Source organism: Pholcus phalangioides, unplaced genomic scaffold (assembly GCF_987345545.1).
Source record: "Pholcus phalangioides strain wild (caught in Gottingen) unplaced genomic scaffold, Ppha-v1.0 ptg000002l_1, whole genome shotgun sequence".
NCBI classification, from domain to species: Eukaryota; Metazoa; Arthropoda; class Arachnida; order Araneae; family Pholcidae; genus Pholcus; species Pholcus phalangioides.
This window is the reverse complement of record NW_028301595.1, coordinates 6359897-6387503: the sequence shown is the minus strand read 5'-3', so window position 1 is coordinate 6387503 and position 27607 is coordinate 6359897. Positions and strand designations below refer to the sequence as shown.

Sequence of the window (27607 nt, the reverse complement as noted above, 5' to 3'; positions counted from 1 at the left end):
TTCAACAGCTCAGAAATAAAAACAGTGGAATGGTCACAATCTGCAGCCAAAATAAATGCAGAGCATATCCAAGTACTGAAAATACACTCACACGACCATTATTTAAAAAAAACCACAGCAGAAAAAATAAATCACAGCAAATTAATTAACAACAAGTTTAAAAGCATAACAGACAACTGAGGTGAATGCTTATATGGTAGAATCGGAAAAATATGAGCAATTTCAATAGCGTTTTGTGAATGGTTTGCAAAATTTGATGCGATATATAGGGGAAGTTTTTATATATTCCATAGAAGCAAGCAAGTTAGCCAAAGTTATTGAGAAAGCTATTTCTTTTTTCTTTTGTTTTATGCTTAAATTGTATTTTAAATGTTCAGGAGTGGTGTGAAGCTTTGAAGAGAGATTAAGGTGAATTCTTTAACATCAATTTACATTATTAATAGCAACATACATGATGAATTCTGCATTTCTTTCATGAATGATATTAATAGAAGTTTACTGACAATAGCATTTAGATAAGATTCAAGTCTGGATGAAAACAAAAAATACATAACACCAATAAATAAATAATACAGGGTTGGGCATGGGAAAAGAAACCAGCCTGTCCTGCTGATGCAAATTTTTTCCAATACCCTCATAGATGCAATCTATCCTACCAATCCCTGCCAAACATGCTTCTAGTCCTCAGTCAGCATGTATTTCACCTTTCTGGAGGAATTTATGTCAGGAAAATATAATAATTTAGATGTGGGAACAGCGATATCCAGATCATGACACTTCAACTTGAAATTTTGGACTAAGTAAGTATAATTTATTATGAATATCGTACAGAAAAAATATGAAACAATACTTGGCAGCCATAAGACACTGTATATTCATGGTGAATAATTATAAAAATGCATATTTTTATGTTTAAATTTGAAATTTACCCAAACGATTTTTTATCAGCACAAGGTGGGGGCTGTAGAAAGAACATGGGGCATCAGCTGGTATGTTTGAGTGAGTATGATAGTGACCCGAGAGTATAGGGTAGACTACTATCTACTATTTAACCCTATATGCACCTCATACACCTTCCTCTACGAAATCTCTAATGAATCAGTATATGCTGGAATGTGTGTTCTGAGTGTGTGACCCTAACATATTTATGTTATTAGAGTTGTGCTCATTTCGTGTTTTTGCTCATGCTGCCATCTGTCTTCTATATTTTGAGGTAAAGATGGCAAATACTTGAACTTTCGGGTTTAGCAAGTATCTTGTTGATAGTCTGCTTGTTTTCTGCAGAGAGACTTTTCCCAAATGGGAGACCAGCTTGCATTTGCTCCTCAAAGTTGGAAATGTGGGATAGATTGCTCAAAGTAGTTTGCTGAAAGTGACATTGGGTAGCAGTGATGAATTAACTTCTTGCAAGCTGTGCCTTTAATTACATGGTTCGAAATTCTCTATGAGAATATAACCTGTAGGGTTTGTACAATTTTCAAATCACTAGCTACTAAGGAAAAGTAAACTGAATATAGAACAAACAAGTGATTGAAGACATGGGCAGAGATACAGAGAGGGAGAGAACACCCCTATAACATAAAAAATGTATGCAAACCACAAATGACATTATCTCCATGGTGTCCCACACTTCAAGTCTTTAAGTCTACTTCTGCTTATAACTGAAGAAGATGCAAGCACATACACAACTGAAATATTTAATCATGAATACATAAATGAACGTGGTATTTAAAAAAAAGTAATTGAACACATAACATTTGTTATTTGGATTCCCACATTTTAATCAAAAGTATGAGAGGTTCTCGTGCAATGAGGCAAACTAGATTTTTTTCATGCTCAGCCCTGTAATAATAATCCAATTTTGTGATAACCAATTTGACAATAATCTATGAATTTCAAATAGAAATAGTTTTTTCTACCTTTTCTTGGAAATGAAAGAAAAAATAAAAATAATTTGATTAAAAGAAAACTGGTTTGACAGTTTAAAACAAACATTAAACATAAAAATGCAAACAATCACACCAATAACATAAGAAGAAAGAATTAAATTTTGATTTAAAAAAAATTTTGATCCAGCAAAAGTTCTGAGCTCAGCTCAAAAAAAATTGTATGTATGTATATAATATATAAAACATTTTGATAAAAATAAATGAAAAATATATCCATAAGCATGTAAAAACTAAGTATGGGTATATTTCTACACAATTACATCAGAAATATGATTATATATCCATACATATATTTTTTTTCTTTGCACTAAAATTAATAACTCACATGAAAAACAGTTGGCACACATCACAAAAAATTTATAACACATAATTTACAAGCAACGAATGCAGATAAAAGGGGAGGGGAATAATATATTATGAAGCCAGGTGAGAATGTTCACGTAACTTTTCCATCGCCTTCAATTTTTTTCCTTTTCATCTTCCTCTACAAAAGCATTGCCCATAGCGATGAATTATTTAACGTGCGATCAATCCTTTTGCGATAAGATGATCCTTCAGTGACTGGAAAATACGGAGCTGCTGATCCGGTTTTAAAAGAAGAATTTGCTGTACAAGCTTCTGTGGATTGGGTGCTCTATTTGATATTAAAAAAATACAAGATAGATTATTTAAAAATTAAAAAAAACCCTGAAGAATCTGAATTAAATCTATTTATGCAATGAGTAAAGAAATTGCCTAATGAAAGAAGAATCTATTTTAATAATTAGTAGAAACATATCTAGCACCTTCTTCAACATACAAAGACACCTGGCAATACAAATTTACCAAACTATGACGACCATTTGGTAAGTAAGGTAAAAAAGGGGTGTATTTATCCTATAATTACATTCAAATATTATTTCAAGGGGGTATTTAATCATCTTTTCTAAAAGACTTCTCAATGATGAACAAACATTTTCTTTATTATTGTAATGCACTTTATGGAAGAGTAAATAATCTTTTGTCCGATATAATCACAGAAGGAAATCAATGAAAGAGGCAAATAAAATAAAACCATGGAATTCATAATGCATGGAATACAAACAACAATGGGGTCATTCTGACCACAACATTTGACTTGAGCATGTATATTTTTCCGCTGAGCAACCGGGAGTGAAGATGTTTAACTGACCCAACTGTGATCTTTGGTCAGCGTGATAGTGGCTTATAGTTATACTCTGAAGATGTTAGGAATTTTATGATTTTTATTTCATTTGCCTTTTTAATTGATTTCCTTCTGTGAGAAAAAACTCAATCTAACAGAAATAAACAAAAATAAAGTGAAAATATAGATGGGAATAAAAATATAGACCTGATAAAACTTGATATATAAACATTCACAAAAGTAGCCATCAAAAATTGACAGTCAAATCTGTCCATGATGCCACCATGACCTGGAATGATGTCCCCAAAATCCTATAAAAATAATAAAATAAAAGCTATTAACATTTAAACCAGAAAAATTTACATGTTGCAAAATGAATAACTTTTTTTTTCTACTAAACAAGAAAATTGTGATCCTTATTTAATAACAATAATAAAGCTAATACCTTCAGAGTTATTTATGAGTATGAATCTGATCAAATCTGTTAATTTACTATTATGATTAACTAATTAAAATTACTATTACAGTGATACCTTGGTTAGCAAAGATATTTTGTTCTGGAATTACATTTGTCAGTTATTTTATCATGTATATATATATATATTGTTTGTAATTGCATTTTTAATTTGGGGGGGGGGGTTGCTGTATTTTTGAAATATATGAAATCCATATTTGTTATGGGCATCTTTTTCTCAGCCATCTCGTTGGGTATATTGCCTGTTGTGCATTGTATTTGTAACATGATTTCTAATAGGTTTTTGGGGAAAATGGCTCAATTCTTTCAAAGAGAAATAGCAGCACACATATCTGGAAAGTGATTTCAAGGCAGACATAAATTATTCCAGCTCGAGTGGCAATCATTGTGATGAATAATTTGCAAAAATAAATAAATTCAGCTCACAACACTGTGTTTTGTCAGCTAGTGCACTCATATCAATGAAAACATTCATTAGCCAAAGCTGAAAAACTGTGGAAAAAAATCTCTGTTAGCCGAAAATTGTTTAAGTTAAGCTAAGACATTTACTAGTCAAGGTGTCACCGTGTCATTTTGGCAGTAGGTTACATACACACACACACAGATAAACATAAAAATTATTAAACCTTGATTTTGAAAGCACGTTTGAATCCACTTGCAAAAAATCCTCCAAATGGTCCAATAATGGAGCTGAACATGGATAAAGACAAAGAATGCAGCACGAAAGGATAAACTGTGACAGAGCTGGGTAATCCCAACTAGAAAAAAAAGTTGAAAATGGAGATGGATGGATACGTAATTCAGAAATGAGTAAATAATATAATGCATGCTCAAATGACCACAAATCATATATATTTATCCGAGACTCATTGTTATTAAGGAGAAAAAAAAAACACCTACTGTATCACACAAAACCTTTAATGACCCAGGTAAGCTGAATTCAGTAAGCTGGAATAAAGGTGATGGTGTGCAATCCATTGTGACTTTCTCCAATGTCTCTGAGTAGGCGACAGGACAAACAAAGTAATTAAACTGACACATGAAATGGGACACCTGTTGAAAAAAAGTGAAATTAGAGTGTAAATAAATTCACACGACAAAGTTAATGCTGCACCTTATGGGTTAATGATTCTTTGCATTTTATCACTCTGTGGTGTTATTCAAAATAATTTCCTAAATCATAAAAGTCACAAAAATTTAGACTAGACAAATAGAACAAACAACTATAATTGTAAACAACTCTTGAACAAACTAAAAAAATATTTAGGCTTCCACAATGACAAAAAAAAAAACTTTTTGCGCACTTGCACTTACAATAAGACCAAACAACACAGTTGAAAATCCTCCACCGATGAATCCTTCCCATGTTTTCTTTGGTGACAGTTTGATTAGAGGTGTTTTCCCAAAGAAGAATCCAAACATATAAGCCATGACATCATTGCAAACAATCATAGACACTGGAACAATAAACCTGAAACAAAAGAATAATACTAATAAATGCCTATAAAATCATATTAGATTATGGCAGCTGCTTCATTAAAATTAAAAATACAACGATACCTTGGCTAATGAAGATTTTTTTGTGAATTTTTTTCCCTCTGCTAACAAACATTTTCACTAATATGGATGCACACGCTAAAATTAAACAGCCACATCATGAGCTGAATTTTAGCAACAGTCATCAGAATTACTGTCACTCGAGCTAGATTAACTCATGTCCAACTCGGAACCTTTTTCCAGATGTGCTGATTATCTTATTATCCCACTTATCTTTTGAAAGTTTTTGAACCACTTCATGTAAAATGAAAGATTCGGCTAGTAGAAAAGGCATTGAAAAAAAAAAAACCCGTCTATATTTTTAGAGAATGCGTTGTTTCAATGAAATATCTCACATAAACCTGAATCTAAGAACTGACTAGTCTGGAACATTCTATAAGAGCTTATCTTTTTTTTTTTTGCTCCAACATATCACTGAGATGGGAAGTGGGGTGTGGCTGGTCTTCAAAGCTTATCATTTCTATCACCACCTATGAACACCTACAACCTTGATTGGGTTGTGCTAACACCAGCTTTCAGTAGACAAAAGCTGGTGTAGGTTGTGTATAATAGTGTAAAATAAAAATTTCTTTAGTATTTTCTTCTTCCTGTAAATTACTATTTATATAATTTTGAAGCTGTTTATTTTGGCCTTTGGTAATTTTTTGTCTTTTTCATAGTGCATCTTGGTGTTTCAAAAAAAACTTGTCTATAAATATTGGCCCGAAAGAATGAAATAATTTTCCATTGAAACTATAGAAAATGGTGTTTCGGCTAACAAACGTGATTCTGGAACAAATTATCTTCGTTATTGAAGATATCACTGTATAACAGAATGTCTCTTATCTTTAACTTGACAAATTAATTTGTTCTCAATTAATAATGAGTAAATCATCAAAACCATTTTGGAATTTTATTATTCACTAAACTATTAACATAGAATAGTGTTTTTCAACTGGCATTTACCTGATGATCACTCTTTACAAACACAGAAGGAAAAAAGACAGCCTGTGTTATACCATAGCAGAAATTAAAGTAAAAATGTGATGAAATTTTGTGGAGGACTTAATGAAGTAATGTAATTTGCTTCGGGGGGGGGGGATTAATTGCACATGTCGCCGCCAGAGGGCGTTTTATTAAGAAATGACACATTTAGGCAAACGTTTACAATTTTAACAATTGTTAAACACTTTTACAATTGTTACTATAACAAAACATGTTCCCCTATGAAGGCCATCATTTTCAGATACCATGTGAAATTGGAAGAGATGGCATGTTCCACAACTGACTGAAGTGTGTGTGCGGGGAAATGTTGAGCACATGGCATGAAATGCTGGTGTTAAGTTTAAGGTCAGATAAAGTTCTTGGATTGTCATGACTTATCAGACATTTCAAATGCCCTCAAAGCCAAAAATAGCATGGATTAAGATCCTGGAATCAGGGAGGCCATAGATTAGGGAAGTGCCAGCTGATGACACATTCTTCTGTAAAATGGGGTTTTAAAAACATTCTTAACACACACTGCAATGTGTGGAGGAGCTTTGTTTTGCATAAAGATTGTGCCTGCAAGGCACAGTGACAGGCTTGCAGAGCCAGAATAATTTCGTTCTGTAACAGCAATGCATATCGCTTCCCGATGATCGAACATGTCACTGGACTTGTAGAACATAACTCCTCGTAGAAGTAGGGATAGAGAATAAATGATGCAGTAAATTTACACTATACCGTCACTTGGTGAATGCAACGAAACCTTTAAGATAGAGTGCAGATTTTCTGGTTCCCAAATGTGGGTGATTGACTTGACAGTTGTGAGTATTGACTGCACCATCCAAGTGAAAATGTGCTTCGTCTCTACAGAGGATATTCCAAGGCCATTCTGAATCTATCTCAATGCGAGTGAGAACGGCAGTCGAGCATCATATTCATGTGGAAGAAACCGCTGCACAAGTGAAAGTTCGTATGGATAATATCGGAGGATATTCCACATGATCTTATAGATAGTTGAACATGGCCTATGTAGTGCCTGTGCTACATGCCTGACACAATGAGAATTTGAAGCTCTGTCCTCTTCCACCCAAAGCGAAACCTTCTATACTACTTCTATAGAAAGTTTTCTTCCTCTTCCAGGAGAACAGCCAACGATCTTGTGATTTCAAACTTCATTATCATAACTCCGAAAGTTTTTAACCTTCATTGGACCTTTTCAAATCCTCTTCCAAGTCCGATATTTCCATAGAGCAGTTACTGTGGAATTGCTGTTTTGGTAAAACAATTTGACCAAGAAAGCATGATGTCGTAGATGTATCGTCATCCTAAGCAGCAAGCACATCGAGAAACAAGATCTCTGCGAATGTTTCTGAGTTTTATAACAGCTGCTGCGTGTCATCACATAAATTTGCATGTTTACTACAGGTATTTAAAGTGAAGCACCCTCAGCGACATGTGCAACAAATTTTTTCCCCCTGAAAGAAATTCCCATCACTTCATGAAGTCCTCCACAAAATTTCACACTTTTCTGATGACTGGTTTCACCTGTAGGCTACTTTAAAATAGGATTTTTTAATTATGGACGCCCTGTATATATTTAATAACATGCTTAAGTCTATTGTTCTATAAATTTGTATCTCCCCCCCCCCCCCCTCACTTCTGAAATGCTAGGTGTCTCCTTTCGAAATTCTTGCTACAACCTTGGAACAGCTACTATTAGAAGTAGCCACTTTATTAGATGTGGTCACTTCAAAGGCAGTGCATCTACATAGATTCAGACCTAAGCTGAAGTTATGAGTTTTGGCAGAAGAGGAACTACCACTGGAAGATCCAAGAGTCTTTGTGGTTAGAACTTGGGAAGAGAGAAATGGGTGGTTAGTTACTCAGGTTATTATATGTTTTCAGGCCACTCAGAACACAGTGCCTATAGTTACTGATACTGCCACATACCTTTTAAATTGGAATATAATACTGAAAGAAAAATATACATTTCCACAATTTCTAACAAACATTTACCAAAGCCTACTGCTGAACCTAACCAATGATTTTCAATGGTAAAAACATAACGGACACACTGTACAATATTACTGGTAGTATTGCATCAATAAAACAATATTACAGTAAAAAAGCATCTTTTATGGCCAAATAATAGATAATTTTAGTTAGTAATAATATTAATTGATAATTTTCTTTTCAAAAAGTATGCATTTTAAACCCCTGATTAATGACCACCCCATTCTTTAACAGACAATGTTTTTTGTCCTGTTTGTGTCAGCAAAATAGGGACTTTACTGTATTTTTGTATGGCATGGATGTAATATGAAAATAATGTAAAATTTGAATAAAACAAAGAAGTAGATTACTGGAACTACAGTGGAACCTGTACGAAACAGAACGTCAGAAGACTGAAATAGTATTTTATTTTCAGACAGATTCCCATTTGATAGAGGTGCATATTAAAGCACTAATCATCGATGAGGACTATCTTTCGATTCTGTTCAAGACAAGTTTCTATCTCATGCAGTGTGTGTCTTAGACAAGTTTCACTGAGTAATCAAATACAGAACAATTTTGTACCATTCCAGAATTTTCTGGGGGCCACCACTGATGCTCATTTACTCTTCCATGAAGCTTGAGCTGTTTGTTTGGGGGTCACATGCTCACAAAAAGTCAGCACTATGATTTCCATAGGAAACACCCTATAATTAATCACCCTCAAACTGTGCATGTTGGAACTGATTTTTTCCTCTCGCATGTCATATAAAATATAAATATTTCATTTAGATTCATTTCTTTTTATTACAATTGTGATTACCTTTTATTTTGTTGAAGAAATGAGTAAATCCGAGAAATTAAAAAATATATTTTTTATCATGCTCACAAGCCTTATACGCTCCAAGACTTAAAAAAGCACATACCATATTAGTCCTTCAAATAAATTCTGCATGATAAAGTAAGATTGAGTCACCACAATCAGAAGAGTAACATGAGTCCAAGCAAACTGCAGGAAAAAATATTAAAATAATATTTATAATCAGCATTATGATGTCATAATGCAGTCTATGCTCGTTATAACCATCCCAGGTTATAATGAACAGTTCATAAAAATAACTGGTAGGAAGTCCCAAATGCTTTAATATAATGACTATCCTATACGTTTTCTTTTTGATATAACTACCACTTGATATAACGACCGTTTTCAACTGAATATTTGGGAGGGGGGGGGGGGGCAAAGAACACATGTACCCAATGTATGTATATATATATATATATACCATTTTTAGTATATTTTCAAAAGCCCCCAAAATGACAGGCCTGTCCTGGATATTATGCCAAGGTGAACTCAAAAGATAAGTCAATTGGTCTTCTCCCAGAATCAAACTTTGGTCCTCTTGCAATCAGGATAAGCATACTACGAGTAGCTATATGCTATCCGTATACAACAATCTTCATCTCATCTGTGATCTGGGGTGGGGGGTGGGGCATTTCCTGAAGTTAAGAGGCTGCTAAGTCTTTACTTCAGTGTGCAGTGCCACAAGTGTGTGAAAAAAGAAAGGTAGAATCGTGTCTCCAGTGCTGTAGATGGTAGCATGCTTGCAAAAAGCCTAGGGTTTGATTACCAACAGAGATTAGTAGATTTTCTTTTCGGCATAATATCTAGAAAAAGTCCCTTTCCTTAAATTTTTACTTTAATTTCCATGAAACAAAAAACCAAGTTAAAAATGCACACAGATAACAGAAACTTTAGTGCAGTGTTCCCAATTTTTGAAGTCGTGGACCCCCCCCCCCCCCACAGAGAAGATCAATGTACTACAGACCTGCTGTAATGAAGGTCGATGCACTGTGGACCCCCCCCCCCCACAGTGAACGTCAATTTTCCTGAAGATGTGAGATTACAAACCCTAATTTACAAAACAAAAACTTCAATAATTCCACCACATATACTATGAATTTAACTTTTTTAAATTGTTTTTTTAAGGAATAATAAAATTTAATTTCTTTTGTCTTTAATTTTAATGTTGTTTCTTTGGACATGGATGGGCCAGAACACATATAGGAAAACTTTTTTCATGAATTTTTTGATTGATATGTCTAAACCGAAAGATCAGAAGGGGAAATAAAAGAACAAAATTATAACAATCAATCTAACTCTGAATTTGGTTGGTAAAAGGTTAATTCCAACGTCACAGCACTAACTGTGTCATTCATGCAATATCAGAAAATGAAAATGATTTTGCGGGGCCTCCCCTTTCCCCCTGCAAAGTGCTCACGGAGCTAGCTTCCCTAGCTATCTGTTGTCGTATACAGCGCTGCAGACTGTATCAAGTTATGTAAATTGGTTGCATTCCTCCTTTTTTTGCATTCACTCATCTGCATTAGTTTTTGGGTTCTCAATGAACGAGGCATGTTTTTTAAGTAAGTACCGTTTTGAAATTCCGCCGCTGCAGCGCTGCGGTTGGCATTCCGCGCACACGTACTGTGTACCTACATCTGTTGGCAAACCACAGATGACATTATGGTAACATTCGACCATGTTGGTTTGTTTGTGATTATTAAAATGCCTTTGCAGATCAAGAATGCTTCTGACTGTGAAATATGCGCTGCAATTCGTTTTTTTAGTGCTAAAGGTGTGAAAACGGCTGAAATTCATCGTGAGATCAGTGAAGTGTATGGAGGAAACATTATGAGTGATGGAATGATACGGAAATTGGTTAGAGCTTTTAAAGTACTCTTAACGCACAAATGTTCATAATGAGGAACGAGGAACAAAGTGGGCGACCTCCTGTCATTACTGAAGATTTGGTGCAGAAATTTGACGAAAAATTGAAGGAGAACAGATGCTTTACGATTTTGTTATTATCTAATGAGTTTCCTCAAATTTCCAGAAGTGTTCTCTATGAAATTGTGACAGAACACTTAAATTATCGAAAGTTGTGCAATCAAAAACAAAAGGTGTGGCATATTGAGTAAGGGGATCATTTTGTTTCGTGGCAATGCCTGCCCACACGTGGCTAATCAAACCAAAGATTCATTTCGCTGGGAACAACTTGATCACTCTTCGTACAGTCCCAATCTAGCACCCAGCGACTACCACATGTTCCTGCATTTGAAGAAGCATCTGGGTGGTCAGCACCATGATAACGATGATGAGGTCAAAACGGCCGTGTTGCAGTGGTTGTCAAATCGGGGGGGGGGGGGCAGACTTCCATGAGGATGGGATTCAAAAGCTGGTTGTACGATACGATAAATACCTTAATACTGGTGGAAATTATGTTGAAAAGTAGATTAAGGTATAGGCTTTCATGTAAAAAAAATTGTCAACTTGTTTTCTTTTTATTTCAAAATGTTACTTACTTAAAAAGATGCCTTAGATATATGAGACAAGACACACAAGATTTTTTGGAAAGTGAAGATACAACAGTGAGTAATAATTCAAAACATTTTTGTTCAACATCTACCACAGATCATTCACTGTGGTTCATGCATTTATTGTTATAAATTATTTCTAAAATTTATTGTTATAAATTATTTCTAAAATTTATTGTTATAAATTATTTCTAAAATTTATTGTCCAAACATTTTTTATAAATCCAACATTGTCCTACATTATTGGAGGCCATGCCACAGAAATTCTGTGTGATTGGGGGGGGGGGGAAAGGAATCTACATGACATAAGGTAGGTGTACCAGTTTTTCTGGCAATTCATAGTATATAGTGAAGTGAGATTAATCAGGTGTATTACTAATTTCATTAGTTGATTAACATACTACTACTTAACCATACATGCACTTCGTACACATTCCTCTGAGAATTTCCTAATGAATCGATTCATGCCGGAACTTTTGTCTAATTAACACACTATAGAATAATATGATAAAAGCTTACCAAAGAGAACTGCTTCATGTAGTATTTTTTCACAAGACTCAACACGAACCATACAAATCCCACAATATAAAGACAGAAAGAAATGAAGCGATGAAATGTGATGAGTGGCCTCAGAAAATCCTGAAAGGAATTCAGACACATGTCTACACACAATGTATAATTATGTGCTTATTTTGTGAATGCAACACAAATGAGTATAGAGTACTTAGATACTGAAAACAAGTAACTGCTAAGGGAATAGCTAAAATTTAACAAAACTGAAATAAAAAAATAAAATTCAATAATTTCTGTAATTTTAAGGAGACCATAAAGATTGGTTTTGATGGGAAATTCGCAAATTATAGCAAAATAAATAATAATGATAACAAAGGTATACATCCAGAGTAGTGGTTCTTAAAATTTTTATCAAGTCATAGGTTCAGAAACGCTGATGTAGAGTATGGATCAACTTGCTCTTTTGAGATGGAAAAGTCAAATGTGTGTCCTTCACAACAGTTAAAAAATTAATAGAGCCGTAAATATATTTCACCAAATGAGAAAAAATTACCTTGTGTTTGAAATAATTTTGTCTGATACTAACACATTAAAGAACCAGTAATAGAGGTAAATAGAAAGGGAAAAACATGAATTGTTATATGTTTCAACACTCTGTGGATGTGTTGAAAGGCGTGTGCAATTATATAGTCATTATTATGCTGACTGCGGATCCTACTCGGGTTGGTTAAAATCTACGAAGCTCAGCATTAATAAATAAATTGAAGTAAGCTCAGCATTGATAAATAAATTGAAGTAAGCTCAGCATTAATAAATAAATTGAAGTAAGCTCTGCATTAATAAATAAAGTAAGTAATTAAAGCTAAAATTACTTCTGCAAATGTCAGACACTGTTCTCACTGCAACATCTTTTCCATTTTATATGCTTTTAGCTGTCATTATTTTTGTTTATTATGCTTTAACATGCCACAATGCCACATCTGTAAAGCCACTGAATTTTTGTCCCGGAGAAGAGCTGACTGAATATTCAAACTTTATCAAAGCTCTACAGGCACATGTGGATTATCATTCATAGTTCAAAACAGCTTAGCAAAGCAGCCCGAAGAAACAGGGTTTGAGCCACGTCTTGAATACCCAAAATTTTGTTGAGAGCAATTGAAAAACACTGTACATTTGAGGATATTAATTCAAACTGGTTACCCAAAGTATCTCCTATTGCTATCATTCTTTGGACCCAGGGTTTGTGCTGCTGATCGCCATTGTGCCAAATTGCGACAAAATATTTCATTTGGCAAATTAATAAAAGATTGAATTCACCAAATCGTGAGTATCCATTCAGCCATTTGACGCAATTGTTTTCGAATTCACATTTTCTGACGCATCGATTGGCTACAACTTTTTCCATCTGATCAGCAACTAATATTATAAAGATAGCGGTTCTTGCTGCCGATTCATTCTGTTTCATAATTTCTTGTCAGAAATTCCTCACACTTTTTGTTTTTAAAACTCTTTAAAAAAATATTAATTTAAAAAAAAGGTTTTTTTGTATTTTGGTGGAATGCTGTAGCCCGCCAACAGATTCTTCTCCCCCCCCCCCCCGAGTTCGGCACCCCTGGAAAAAGATAAAAAATTGCCTTTGAATAGTTTATGCAGATAAATATATAATGATATAAATGAGAATACCTACAGTTTTATTGAGAAGCACGCCGAAATAGTCAACCATTCCCTCTCCATACAAGAAATAGTTTGAAGTAATCAAGAAGTACCATGATAGTGAACGAAACCATGGTAACCCATGTATCCGATAAACAGCATAGCCGATGGAGATTATTTCCTGAAAGCATTTTACCTGCACCAACATAGTCTGAAAAAAAAAATAGCATACATACGAGAATGTTTGAATTTTTGATATAGCAATGTTTTTAAATACACGTGATCTCAAAAACTAAATGTTTTTAGTCAATGCCTAGCAGAAGTAATTTAAAAAAAAAAGTATATTCTGAATTCAAGCACGTAAAAGTTATGTTAGTTGACAAAAGATAATAAAATCAGGTCGACATTTCATTCACTAATTACAGTCAAACTTGGTTAATTCGAAGTTCAAGGGGACAGTAAAAAAATTTGAATTATCTAACTCATAAATATAGGATAACAATACTTTTACAAAAAAAACCGAAAACTATTAGTAATAACTAAAAATGCTTTGAATTATATAATTTATTATTAACAGTTTCCTTGTGTTTGCAGAAAGCGTAAACTATCACAAAACTATTTCATTTGTAAATTTATAATTTTCATTTGCTTTCTTAAAAATTGTACAAAAATCTTGAAGTTGATTTATAGAATGAAGGGTGCGATTTTTGAGCTTGAACAGCAATATTTTTTTCTATCATGTCTATAGCCTCTGCAAATGCTGGTATAGGAACCTCTGTTATTTGCTTAGATTCGTTTTCATCCCCTTCACGACAAGAATCAATGTGTCTTTATTCTTTACTTCACCAATATTTGCATCCATAAGTGAAACACAATTTTTTTTTCTAGAGGCAAACAAGGGTATAGATCTTCGGATATGGTGAAAAATATAACTAAGCTACACTGATATTCCAAAATAAATGAACAATAATGATAGAGAGACATGAATCTCCAACATATTTTACCAGAAAATAAACTGAGATTTCAGCACAGACACACATAAACTCTCGTATTTTAATAAGTAGCAGCATTTGCATTTACAAGTGGAAGGTGCTAATGAAGTCATCCAAGATCCAGTAAAACACCAGTTTCAGCAGAAAGACAAAAGTCAGTGAGAGGAACTGACAAAAAAAATCATTGCTTCTTACTTAGAGTCAAAATGAAAGAAGTTCAGATTTTGTAAATTGTAATTTTTTAATGTAAGCTACAAAAACTATACCAAGGAAAAAAATCAGTAAACCCCAGAATAAAGAAAAGAATGACTAGAAGTTAGCCAGGATTTCTGAGAAAAGAGACATTTGTAATTAAGATATCTGAATCAAACATCTAATTATCAAAAACACCAAGAAAAAAAATCAAATTAGATATGTAATCAATCTGAACACTAAACTGAATGGAAATCTCCAGAAGAATTCCAAAAACCTGAATTAACCAAATTTGCATGTATATGTTACTGTCAAAGCCTGAAATAGGCCAGTTTGAAATAGACCAATGTTTGAATTTCTGGCTTTCGCCGGGCTTTTGTTGGCCCCTATATATCCATCTCTGTGATTTGGGGGCCATAGACACGTTGCTATATTCTTTGGTGATAATTATGGCAATCCTAACGATCAAAGGAACTGGAATATCAATATCTTGGGGATTGATATATAGGAATAGGTGTAAAGAGGGATCAATATATAGGGAGCCAACCAAAGCCTGAATTTCGGACATTGGCTAGGTGAAGTGGCAGATTTTGGGCTCTTTGACAGTAAAATATGTCTCTATTCATTATTAAATATTGTAATTTATAAAAAGAGCTAAGTTTCTTTTTCTTTAGTTCATAATGTTTTAATTACAAAATGTAAATGATTAAAGACTTGTTAAGTTCTTGCAATCAAATTACTTTTGTTATAGATTTTATATTTACCGTGACAATTAGAGCAAGTGGACCAGTCCATATCAGCAGGAAGAAGCCAAGTATCATCAACCATGTGAAAATGCCTCTGACTATCCAATTCCTCCATCTACAGAAATAATATTTTATTTACTCAAGCATTCATTAACAATCTTTTCTACAATATTGAATGCTTGAACAATGTTATAGGGCTCGCTTCATAACAATTGGATCAACTTTTCACAACCATTTCCATTACACAATAAATTTTAAAAATGGAATGCTTGTGAAGTATGGGGAAAAAAATAGCTTGGTGATGTATACATCAGATTATGCCAGACCCATGTTTTGACATGATCCCAAATTTATTTCATAAATTTAAATATTTTTCTTCTTCCAGTGATCATTATAATCAAAATGAACATTTTTGTTGCCATGTTTCCACAATGACCGGCGAAAGTTGATCTCCAAAGTGGAGAAGATGTTGGTTGCTTCAGATCCAGTACTTCGCAGTTTGCATGTATCAATAGTCATGGTCATGTAAAACATTTACTATACATTCTTTATTCATATTATTAACTACACATATTGTAATGTTATGAGAAATCTTCTTTCTTTCTTAGGTAGAAGTAGAAGATAAATATAAATAGATTAATCAAGTTCATTGTGGATCAATTTCTCTAGTGATCTAAGTCATCACAAAAAATCTGTACATTAATGATGAGTGAGATCAAAGAAGTTAATTAAGCATGGACCCCAATTGCGACAATGCCTTCACGTGAGCTTACAGTCAGGCTTGCTTATAACGAACACGAATATGAATAATTTGCGCATGTAACAAAGTTTTCCTTATATCCCGTGAATTTTGTATTGCTTATCTATGGTATTTTGATTGCTCATAACTAGGGGTCGGATTTCTATGTCTTTGCATATTTCACTATTTTTACATGATAGAGCATATTTTCAAATTTTTAAGGCATATTTTGCATATTTCATAATTTTTGATAAAAGGTAAATTTTTTCCTCACTATTCCAATCCCACTTCAGACCGTTTTTTGCGGTTCCTGCCTCTGACAAGAGGTCCTAGGACTAGGATTTTCATGCACTGAAAATGGAATGTCGTTGCTGTTTGATAAAAAATCTTCACATTCAGGTTTTTCAACCAATCAGCAATGACATTGAATTTTTGGAGCATAAAAATACTAACCCTTCAAGGATACTGGTGTGTGTGGCTGTAAATAGATTAATCAATCTGAATCGGTGTCAGTGATGGTAACTCATGGGAAAAATTGGTAAATGGGGAAAGTTTTTAGCATTTGTGGGAAATTTTGAGTTTTTATCAAATAAAAAAGAATTATTTATTTTTATTTTGTGCAATGCTTTTCTAAAGCTAAATACTGTACTTGGCTAGGTACTTTCATCTATAGATGGCAGCACATTAATTCTGAATTTGTAGAGAAAAACTTACTCAAAAGGGAAATTTTTGCTGGATGAGATTGGTCAGTAAAATGAAGAATTTTTGTTCATACAATAAGTAATGGTTCAATATAGTCTAGACTGCATCAAAACTTTTCATTATCATATTATTTTGCTAAAACTAATGTTATTTGTGATAAAAATGAAAAAAATTTTAAGATACATTTTTCGTTTTATAGGGCATAGTTTTTTAAGAAGATAAATGAATTTTTTATAGAACATATTTTAGGAGTTTTTAGAGCATAAAATCCTAACCCTACTTATAATGAACATCGATTTTAGCAAAGTGAGCCTATAATGAACTTTTACCTGGTGTTCAAGCATAAATTTCTTTAAAATCTTACCTAAATTTTATCAGTAAATTTACCTTTCTACAATGTGTAGGTAGAACTAATAATGTTCTCCCCCCCTTTTTTTTTATTAATTTGACAATACACAAATATACATATGAAATTGAGTGCGCACACAAACAATAAAGACATCTGTGTGGCCCCAAGGGACAATTGTCCTTCCAGGAAGCCTATAAGATTTATACAAGCAAAGTAAGATTTATACTCTGTTTACACAAGCAAAATAAGAGAGAGAGAAAAAATTAAATAAGAAATAAAAAAGAAAAATAATAATAGTAAAAATAATACGAGTGTTTTCTGTACATATTTTTCTCTTCCTTTGAATACTTCTATTTGTTTTTGTTTAGCTGCCAATTTGAACCAAAGTACATTACAATGTTATTAGGTTTTCTATTTGCATGAAGACATAAAGCAATGAGATAAAATTTATCAGAGAAAAAATATAAAATAGACGATTGTAATTTCACAATTGTGAAGGTTTCGCAAAAAGTTCAAGAATTATATACATTGTAGGTGATTCAGTGTGCAAGACATAATTTATGTGATAGTGTCTAGATATGCTATTAGCAGGACATGTGAAAATGAAATAGAGCAATCAAAACATTTCATAATGCTAGGAAAATATCATTTTCATTATTTCAGATGTTTTTACACATTGATATATTTCATACTTTTTGTTAGTTGTTTGGTACTCCAATTGGAAAAAATTCATTATTTTAGGTGCATTGAAAGAGAAACTTTTCTGGAAGAGATGTTTTTTTAGTTTTTGTTATTTGATATTCGTTTTTTTTAAGTCTCAGGTTCTATTTGTTTTTCTCTGTAACCATTCGTTGTTTCTTGTTAAGAAGTTAATCATTCTGTAAATATATAGCTGTCTGATGTTAAAAATATAGCTATTTATATTATTATTGTTTTCACGATATGTGTCCATTATCATACTTCTTATTTTATTATATATGTTGCTTAGTTTTTCAATGTTTGATATTCAGCTCCCCAAGCACTTAAGCCATAGGTTATTATCAAGAAAACCCAAGTATAGAAAATGTCTTTTAGAAAGTCTGCATCTATTAGGTACTTCAATCTATATATCAGGAGTGTGTGTAATCAAAGTTTTTTGACAAGTTTGTTGCAATGAGCGCTTCATTTTAGGTCATCTTGAATGATTATTTCTAGATATTCATACTCGTAAACTCTTTCCATGAGTTCACAATTACAGTTATGTTGTTCCTGTGGGTGACAGTTATGGATTTTAACGTTAATTTCAGTGTCATGATGAATGCTTCGTGTTTTTATGCATTGATATTTTGTTTTACTAATGTTTAGTTTAAGTTTATTTTTTGTCATCCACTGATTGGTATTTCTAAGGTCATTTTCAGTTTTTATTAAAAGATTAATTATATCCTCATCTTCTATATATAATGCTGTATCGTCTGCAAATGAGATTAGCTGTCTGTTCAGGTGCATTTTGCAAAAGTCATTTATATAAATTAAGAATAATGTGGGACCCAACACTGATCCCTGGGAACACCTTTTTTGGTTTCGTGGTAATCACTAATTTTTTTATTTATAGTAACAGCTTGGTGTCTATGGAAATAATAAGTTTTGAACCATCCAAGTACATGCCCCCTGACTCCAGCCTTATGTAATTTTATTGTTAATATATTTAAGTCTACGTTATCAAATGCTTGCTTTAAATCCAGATAGACTATTATGCAATATTTGTTATTATTACAATCATGATTTAGATAATTACAGACTTTTAGTATAGCCATTTCAGTATTTTTGTTTTGCTGGAATCCATACTGGTTGCATGCAATAAAGTTGTTATGGTTTAAGAAGCTAATTCTTAAAATTCTAACTCTTAAGATAAGCCCATTCATATGTTTTTCAATAACTTTTGAAAATATTGGAAGAACTGAGATTGGTAGTTAGCCATATTGTTAGGATCTCCTTTTTTGTAGATTGGATGTATGAGGGAGTACTTAAGGTCATCGTAAAAATGACTTTTACTTACTGAAGAATCAATTAGGTTTTCCAAGATATCAATGTAGAATTTATATCAATCTTTTATTTCAACAAATATCAATCTTTTATTTCAACAAATATCAATCTTTTATTTCACCAAACATCAATCTTTTATTTCAATAAAATACATCCTAGTAGGGAGTTTTTTGAGTACTTTGAACTTCTCTTTTATTTCACTTTTTTTAAACTTTTCTTTCCTAAATCCTATAGTGTTTGTGGAAAATCTTATTAAGAAGAAAAGAGTGGGAACCTAACCCCTGCAAAACACTTTAAGTAAGCATCTACCAATCTTTAGCAAGATCCAGACATTGGTTGTGGTGGTGTTATCATGTGCAAATAAATTTTTGTGAATTTGAAGCATAAAAATGCTGCCCATTGCTTCCAAAATTGAAGCTATACAGTTGTTTGAAAGCCAAAATTAAAAAAAAAAAAAAAAAGAAAGTGAAAAGCGATTTAGGATTCCTTGAATTTTGCTATCTACGATTGTGAAGAGTAAAGAGGAGTCAAAGAAAACATTTTTAAATGGTGAGCTGAAAACCTACGAGGGGAGATTTATGCTAAAATATAATAGACTGTCCACATAAAAGAAAATTATGATTTTCTTAGGCCGGCATTGCACTATAAAAGGTTTAGAAAAGTTTTTTTTTTTTTTTTTACATTCGAGCAAATGTAACCAATAGGCGTATTGGTTTTTTTTTTTTTTTTTTCAAGTTTTGCAAAAGATCTTTTATCGAAATTTTATAGTGTAATCCTGGCCTTATCTAGGTATGGACAGCTTCTCGATTTATCTCAATATGTTCAAGAATAAGGGACAATAATTCCAGTAACTGTGAACTTGGTATTTTTTCTGACATCGTTATAAGTGGGTCCCTGTATGTGAAAAACTTAGCCTCCCACACATTCCAGATATCAATCTACCCTGAGGCCACTACAGCTCATTGTATATGCATATCTAAGTTAGCCATATATATATATTTTAGCACAATGTACGATTGGAAAAAAATAGAGTATTGAGTAGAGCTTTCTACTTCATCCTTTGTGTTACCATCATGGTTTCAGTAATCATCTGCTGGGCCACCATTAATTTATTTTTGAAAGCACTATTGTAAGAAATATAAATAATTCAGAGAAAATCTTGCTTTCATTGGCACATCAAATTCATGTCAAAAGTTCAGAGTAAGTTGAACCCAAGTTACTTTTAAAGAAATGGTACAAAGATAAGGTAGTTCTGCTACACTGAAATTATAGTTGCGCTAATGGGGGGGGGGGGAAAGCCTATGACCCCCCCTTAACAAGGGTGGGTATGACAGAGCTCCAGCCCTGGGCGATTCTCATCATTCTTTGTTTTTACACGCTACAAATTCACAGTTGAAGGGCCTGTGGAAAGCCTGGTCTGGGAGACAGCCCAAATGTCCCAGCCTGGAGCCCTGCTCCAAGATGTGGAGGTCATGGGGAAAAGCCTATATTTCTTTTACTTTTGGCAGAAAAACTATGATGAGTGTTTTCATATATAAATCCAAACATAAATTTTTTTTTTTTTGGTTTAAAAGTAAATTTCAAACACTACAATTACGAAAAACAGAAAAGATTTCTCTGACCGAGTTGGTAGCATTGAAAGTACCAAATCCAAAGTCTCAGTAGTCCTGTCTGAAGCTTGTGGCAATTCCTTTACCAAATCTGTCAGATTGGCTTCATCTGGTAGATGTTCCTCCTCTGAATCAAGAGCATCGGGAGTTTTGCTTCCAATCTGAGCATCAGATGGCTAGATGGAAATCGACTATAATTCTTAATATACAATAAATAATAACATGCTCTTCATTAGCATATTCTATATTTCATTAGCTATTACCATATTACATATTATTCTTTACCAGGGCTGGACAAATCGCAAAAAATCTAGGCACCAGAACATTTTTTAGGAGCCAAAATAATTTTTACCCGAAAAAAAGGTCCATAATAATGCTCCATTTGACTTTTTCAGGGCATAGTGACTCTTTTTCATGCTGGCAGATATGATGTTATAATTTTAAACATTTTGTGTTGATGTCAGCCTGCAATTTAGTAACCACACAAAGAAAATTTTAGGCGCCAATACCAATTTTTTAGTTGTCATGGCAATGAGATTTGTCCATCCCTGTTCCTTGCATAAAAAAGTCCTGTCACACTTCCCATGGTGCAGGGCTTGGCAAATCAAAATAGAAATCACACCATCCAAATTTTCTAGGAGCCAATTTTTTTAAAGGTAAAAAATAATGTTTCATTACGCTTTTCTGGGAATTGATGACCTTTTTCCATGTTGGTCGAAATAGTTACACAAATTTTGAAAATTTCCCGCTATCCTCAGCAGTGGCGGTAGTTCATGGTTGGATATTTTGGGGGGAGGGCACAGATTCGAAAATATAATGCCATCTATTGGTGAAAATATGTAGTCAAATTGCACTGCACTGAAAACTTTCATTTTTCTTCTTAAAATTATTTTTCACATTATCTGTATAACCTACTGTGCAGTACAAAAATAATAATGCTCTATCAACGTAACATTAATATAAATGGTTTGAGCAGTGAGCTTAATCATACCTTAGCAACATTGAAAATCATCATTTAAGATTAAGCAGTTGCCATTGGCAATTATATTTTGCAAATTGTGTGTGAAAATTTATGCTTGTCTTCCAAATATTATACTTTAATTTAAAAGGCATATAAAATTCTATGATAAAGTTATACATGTTTTTAATTCAAACATATATTGATGCAAAAGATACAACAGATTTAAAAGATAGAAGGTAGATGGCAGCATCAGTATTCGGAGTGCATTTTCAGCACAGTGAAAACGAACCAAATAACCTGTGCTAACACACACTATCCCCCCATCTCCCTTCTCTCATTATTCTACTACTGTAGGGTATCTCATATCAGTGCATTACGGAAAGTGATCATTACGGAAAGTGAGGGAAAAAGAATACAGAGCTCTCATCAATGAAAGCACTGACAAACCTTTACCACATGACCCATATTTTACGGGACTTTTTTTTTATCGATGCGATTCAGAAAATATTTTTTTTTCTAATTTATCAAATTCTTTGAAAAAAAAAATCCAATGGTATTAAGTTGATATCAAATCCATTTGAAGAATGCCCCCTTCACAACGTTTCAGACTCTGATGTCGATTTTTCTAATTGTTATGGCGACTTGGCATCTGGAAATCTTCAACCCTGCCATACGGTTAATATTTTTCATCGATAATGATAAATCCTGTAGGCTATAACACTTTTCTCTGGTCCCTTAAGCATCATTACACAGTATGCATAGCTAACTCATAGCAAATTCTTGTCGTACAGCTGATCCTGTAGTCGTATTTTCAATTAGAAAAAGTATCCAAATATCGTGTACAGCTCAGATATATGCCATTCATGTTGCAAAGGGTTGTACACACAAGGTTATAGCGAGGGGGGAATTGGGGGGGGTCTGGTCTCCCCAGAAATGTGAGAAAATGACTGGAAAAAAAGGGGAAAAGAAAAAAAAAAAATATTTTTTTAAGTGCAAAGCTTCAACTAACAGACACAGGCTTCATTATGCTGTTCTTTGCCAATTTTTCTCCGATTTTTGAATTCAAATATCTCTGTATATATTGCACTTAAAAACATGGAATTTTCTTTGGTGGCCTCAGGAGAAAGAGCAACAACTTTCTAATTGGGGTTTTGAGGACAAGGTTCCTGTATAAAAAGTTTATTTTCATATTACGGTAACTATATACAACCCCTTGCAACATGAATGATGTATCTGAGTTCTACATATTATTTCGATAACTTTTCATTGAAACTATGCCTCTAGGACAGTGTTTCTGAAAGTTGGCAATATCATCTCCTGGTGGGCAATGGAATGGTCAAGGGGGGCAATAGACGCTACAGACTAAACATAGGATCCGATGGGTTCACTTGATTTGGGGGAGGGGCAACGAGAGGAAGAAAATTACTGATGAAGGGGGTGATGGAACAAGAAGTTTGGGGAAACTATGCTCTAGGGTCAATAGTTTGCCAGTAATTTATGGCAAGAGGAGTTAGCTATGTACCCTGAATACAAGTTTGACTGTATTATAGAATTCTCACAAAAAGGGGGGGTAAGCAGACCTGAACAAATTATAGGCACCACACCATGATCTTCACCGCTCAAAATGCCTCCTGTTTGCCTTCACGTAGGCACCTATAACCCCCCCCCCCCAATACAGATTGATTAAAATGAATTATGTCGAGAACTTTTAGGGGGCGGAGGGGAGGGAAATGTGGTTCAACATGATTCAAAAAGCGAGTCCGATTAAAAAAAAACAACTATGGGAGAAATAAGTTGATAACATAAAAATCCTGATAACTGCAAACACATTTTTTCCTAAATGCTATGGTATCGGTTCATTCCACTCTTTGCGAAAGTGATAACAATATTCACATGATAACATTATCCATGATTGTAATAAACGACACACATCGACTGTATTATTTTATTTAACTTTTGAAGTTTTTCTGCCCAGTTTGTCATGCTCTTTCCCCCCCCCCCCATTACGTGGGGCTGTTTATGCTTCGCTACAGTAAGGGTGGGCATTAGGTGGGGCTGACAGAACTCCAGCCCGGGACAATATGTGTAATTTTTTTAAGCACTATACATTAACTACAGAGGGGCCTATATAAAATAAATATTTTGTATATTTTTCGGGCATGTAAAATAGTAATTCGGGCATCTATTGTTTGGAGTTACACGCCCAACCTTGGACATGTAAATTTTTTATATTTATCCCCTTGCTAAAGTCAACTCACGTTATAACAACTCCCCCCCCCCCCCCGGTCCTATCGAAAACCGACGTTATATCGAAAAGGAAAACAATTTATAGTCGCTATAAAGAGCATCGACTGTATATAGAAGAGAATATTACTGCGCACCACCATTAAATTGTTGAAATAAGAACCCGTTTATACGAGGCTGTTGCAGTAATAATGATAATACAAGGAAAAAAGCTCGTTTAATAAACGAAATACCAGCTCCTCTAAAGGGAAACCAATTATTATGAAAAGGAAATAATAATAATAACCTTTTCCTCGACGTTCCTCTTCCTTATTTCGGCCATGGTGATGATGAGAAGAACTCCGTTGAAGTAATCTTTCCACCTCGATTAAGAATAATTATTTCTAATCGTTTTTTTTCCTTTCCAATCAACTCGATTTTGATGATCAAAGCATTTAACAAAAATAATAAAATTTTGCAAATCTAATCACTTGACAGAACCTTACAAGCCATAGTACGGCTTCTACATAAATAAACAAATATGCTGTTGCCAACAAACAAGAACCTAATACCCTTTTGAAATGTGAGATATGAATAGGGGGGGGGGGGAATCTTTAAAATTTGATGATTTTGACTATAGGATTTCTATTCTGAAGTTTTCTAATAAATAAAAAGTATTTTTTTCCCAATAAATACTTTTCTTGTAAGGAAATTGTTTTTTTTTTCCTCCCCTCTCCAAGAAGAAAGATCAAGGTCGTCTGCTGCTCAGTTTCGATTTCAAATTTTCGATATAAATAATGTACTATATGGTGTCCTAACAGTGCCGTCTTAACCACGACCACCTAGATAGCCTAGATAAGATTATATAGGAGGTCGTGTCTTAACGCATGGGCATACTCGGGCACGGCCCGAGGGCCTCGGAAAAATAAAAAGCAGTTGAATTTTTCGAGAATTTGCGAGGTAGGGCCTCAGAAAAATCCCTTGGCCCGGGGGGGGGGCCCATTTTGACCATATTTTCTCGAGAGAAATACGGGACATCGAGATTACAAATACGGGACATCGCCAATTATCGCCAAAAACGATGCCAAAACCAAACAAGGTTGCCAAATATTGTTGAAATTACGGAAAAATCACAATGGCGGGAAATGATGCGAAACTGCAAATCGCAGTGGATTAAAATGCATTCCACTAAAAAAATACGTTTACCAAGGCAAATGTGGGAGATTAATATTCTCATATATAGTTATAATTATCATAAAATAATTTATGAGTTGAAAAGTAATGTCAATCTTTGAATAAATAAAGAATAAAAATTCAAGTAGGCTTCGTGTGAAATGCGGGAAAAACCGGGACACTTTTGCCAAAAAGTCGGGACGGCTAAAAAAACAGAAAATACCGGGACTGTCCCGGGAAATATGGGACGTATGGTCACCTTACCCATAATGCTATGCAAGATGGCCCTGTGTCCTAGAGCCCTAAAGCCGGGGTTTCCTAGGAATAGATTTTTAGCGCCGCGCGAACCGAGTTAGACTATTTCGCGCCGGCAGAAACGTGTTACATAATTACGCTACACGTTTGTGTTTTCCTAGCGTGACGCATCAGATCAGGGGGGCTATATATATTATAGTATATATACTACATATATATATATGGCCTTGGCACCAGTTACTCTGTCGTATGTCCCAGCATGCTCCGGTTTCAGGGGGAGGGAAAGAAAACACAGAAGAATGAAGAGAACATCGGCAAAACATGAGGCGCAAGACGCATTTGACTCCTCCAGAAGCAGTCCGCCAATAACGTCCGACGTAAAGCGCTGTCGTGAGCCATATTGGTAGAGTGGACGGCGTGTCGCGCTGGGTGATTTACGTTGCGCGCGGCATGGAAAACCTGCTCCTAGGAAGCATAGAGGACGAAAATCTGTATCTGTATAATGCATACAGTAGTTTCTTGTCTACTACCTGGCAAATCCAAAGCATCTCAAGGTTCAGCTTTGATCTTTATTCAGCTTTGGACAAACCCTTTCTAAAGCCAGATTTTCCCAGGAGTAGAATTTCTGCGCCATGTGCAGCGTGAAAACGCTGATTGGTAAAAAGGTAAAAAGGTATTGCTAAAAAACCTGAAATTCAGGTTTTTTAGACCAATCAGCGTTTTCACGCTGCACGCGCTGTACAGGTTTTCCTAAGGAGCAGGTTCACTGTGACGCGTACAACGTGAATCGCTCGCATTTTTCAATAGGAAAAGCAGTATGGCTGTTTTCCTGCAGAGCACAAAACGCCTCACGACAGCGTTTTACGTCGGGCGTGATTGGCCGATTGCTTCTGGAAGTGTCAAACGCGTCTTGCGCCGCGCGTTTCAAACTTATTTTCCGCATTTTTGTTGTGTTTTCTTTCCTCTCCCTTCAAACCGAAGCATGCAGACGACAGAATAGTTGATGCCAGGGCCCTTATATAGCCGCCCTGAGCGCCACGCTAGGAAAATGCAAACACGTAGCGTGATTAATTTACACGTTTCTGCCGACGTGAAATGTTCCTATTCGGTTCACGGAAAACGGTGCGGATAAACCTGCTCCTAGGAAAATACGACTTAATATTCGTCCTATGGTCGGGTTTTCTAGGAGCAGGTTTTCTGCGCCGGGTGCAACGTGAATCGCTCAGTGCGGCACGCCATCCGCTCACCAATAGGAAAAGCGCTACGACTGTTTTCCTACAGAGCGCAACATGCCCCACGTCAGCGTTTTACGTTCGGCGTGATTTTCCGACTGCTCCTGGAGGAGTCAAATGCGTCGTGCGCCGCGTGTGTCGGCGATCTTGTTTTCTTTCCCTTCGTATCTGTTTCCCCGTTTATTTTGCAATATGACCAAAATACGTCGATATGCAAACGAGAGAACAGCCGCTGTGGTGGTCGAGTGGTCATAGTGACGGACTCGCATCGCGGGGACCGGGTTCGAGCCCCACCGTCGCCACAGTGGTGGTCGACTGAAGTTGGTTTTCTGTGGTTCCCAACTTCGAGGCGCAAATACGAGCCGATCTCCCCGTTAAAAAGTCTCGCCACAGAGAGCAACAGGCCTACAAACAGTACAAATATTCAGTCACTACACATCACTCACTTCACTTCTGAGATATAGATGGCAGCACTGAAAAATCATACACAACACTAGATACGCACTCGGACTGTTAGGTACACACACTTACACTTCCGGCGCAACTCACTATGTAGTAAATTGCCTATGGCAATAGACCTGAGTTGTGTTCGGTTTGAAAACAAAAACGAGAGAACAGATGATGCTCCACGATACGAAAACACAAACGCGTCGTGTGATATAGTTACGCGTTTCTGAGGACGAGTATGCCTAAGAGTACATTTTTCTGCGCCGCGTTAGCTGAATAGGCCCCTTTCGCGTCGGCAGAAACGTGTAACTTTGTCACATAACGCGTTTGTGTATTCCTA

The 27607-nt window shown here is 34.8% G+C and overlaps 1 protein-coding gene across 1 annotated transcript; it reads right to left on the bottom strand.

The window, feature by feature from the left end:
* Positions 1-349: 349 nt before the first annotated feature.
* On the bottom strand, positions 350-24709 carry Cds (CDP-diacylglycerol synthase). The gene is made up of 11 exons (XM_089237509.1): positions 24468-24709; positions 20989-21152; positions 15573-15669; positions 13659-13835; positions 11978-12097; positions 9010-9092; positions 4883-5039; positions 4469-4621; positions 4195-4326; positions 3301-3404; positions 350-2583 (listed from the first exon to the last, which is right to left on the bottom strand). Exons 1-11 carry the CDS (start codon positions 24501-24503, stop codon positions 2466-2468), a joined length of 1341 nt encoding a protein of 446 aa, XP_089093635.1. The 5' UTR covers positions 24504-24709; the 3' UTR covers positions 350-2465.
* Between the last annotated feature and the right edge of the window lie 2898 nt (positions 24710-27607).

Coding starts and splice junctions, on each gene's coding strand:
- Cds (XM_089237509.1), bottom strand. CDS start 24,503: ATGGCCGAAATAAGGAAGAGGAACGTCGAGGAAAAG. Junction 12,098..13,658: donor GCGTGCTTCTCAATAAAACT/GTAGGTATTCTC, acceptor AATTCCTTTCAG/GATTTTCTGAGGCCACTCAT. Junction 2,584..3,300: donor TATATATCAAGTTTTATCAG/GTCTATATTTTT, acceptor AATATCAAATAG/AGCACCCAATCCACAGAAGC.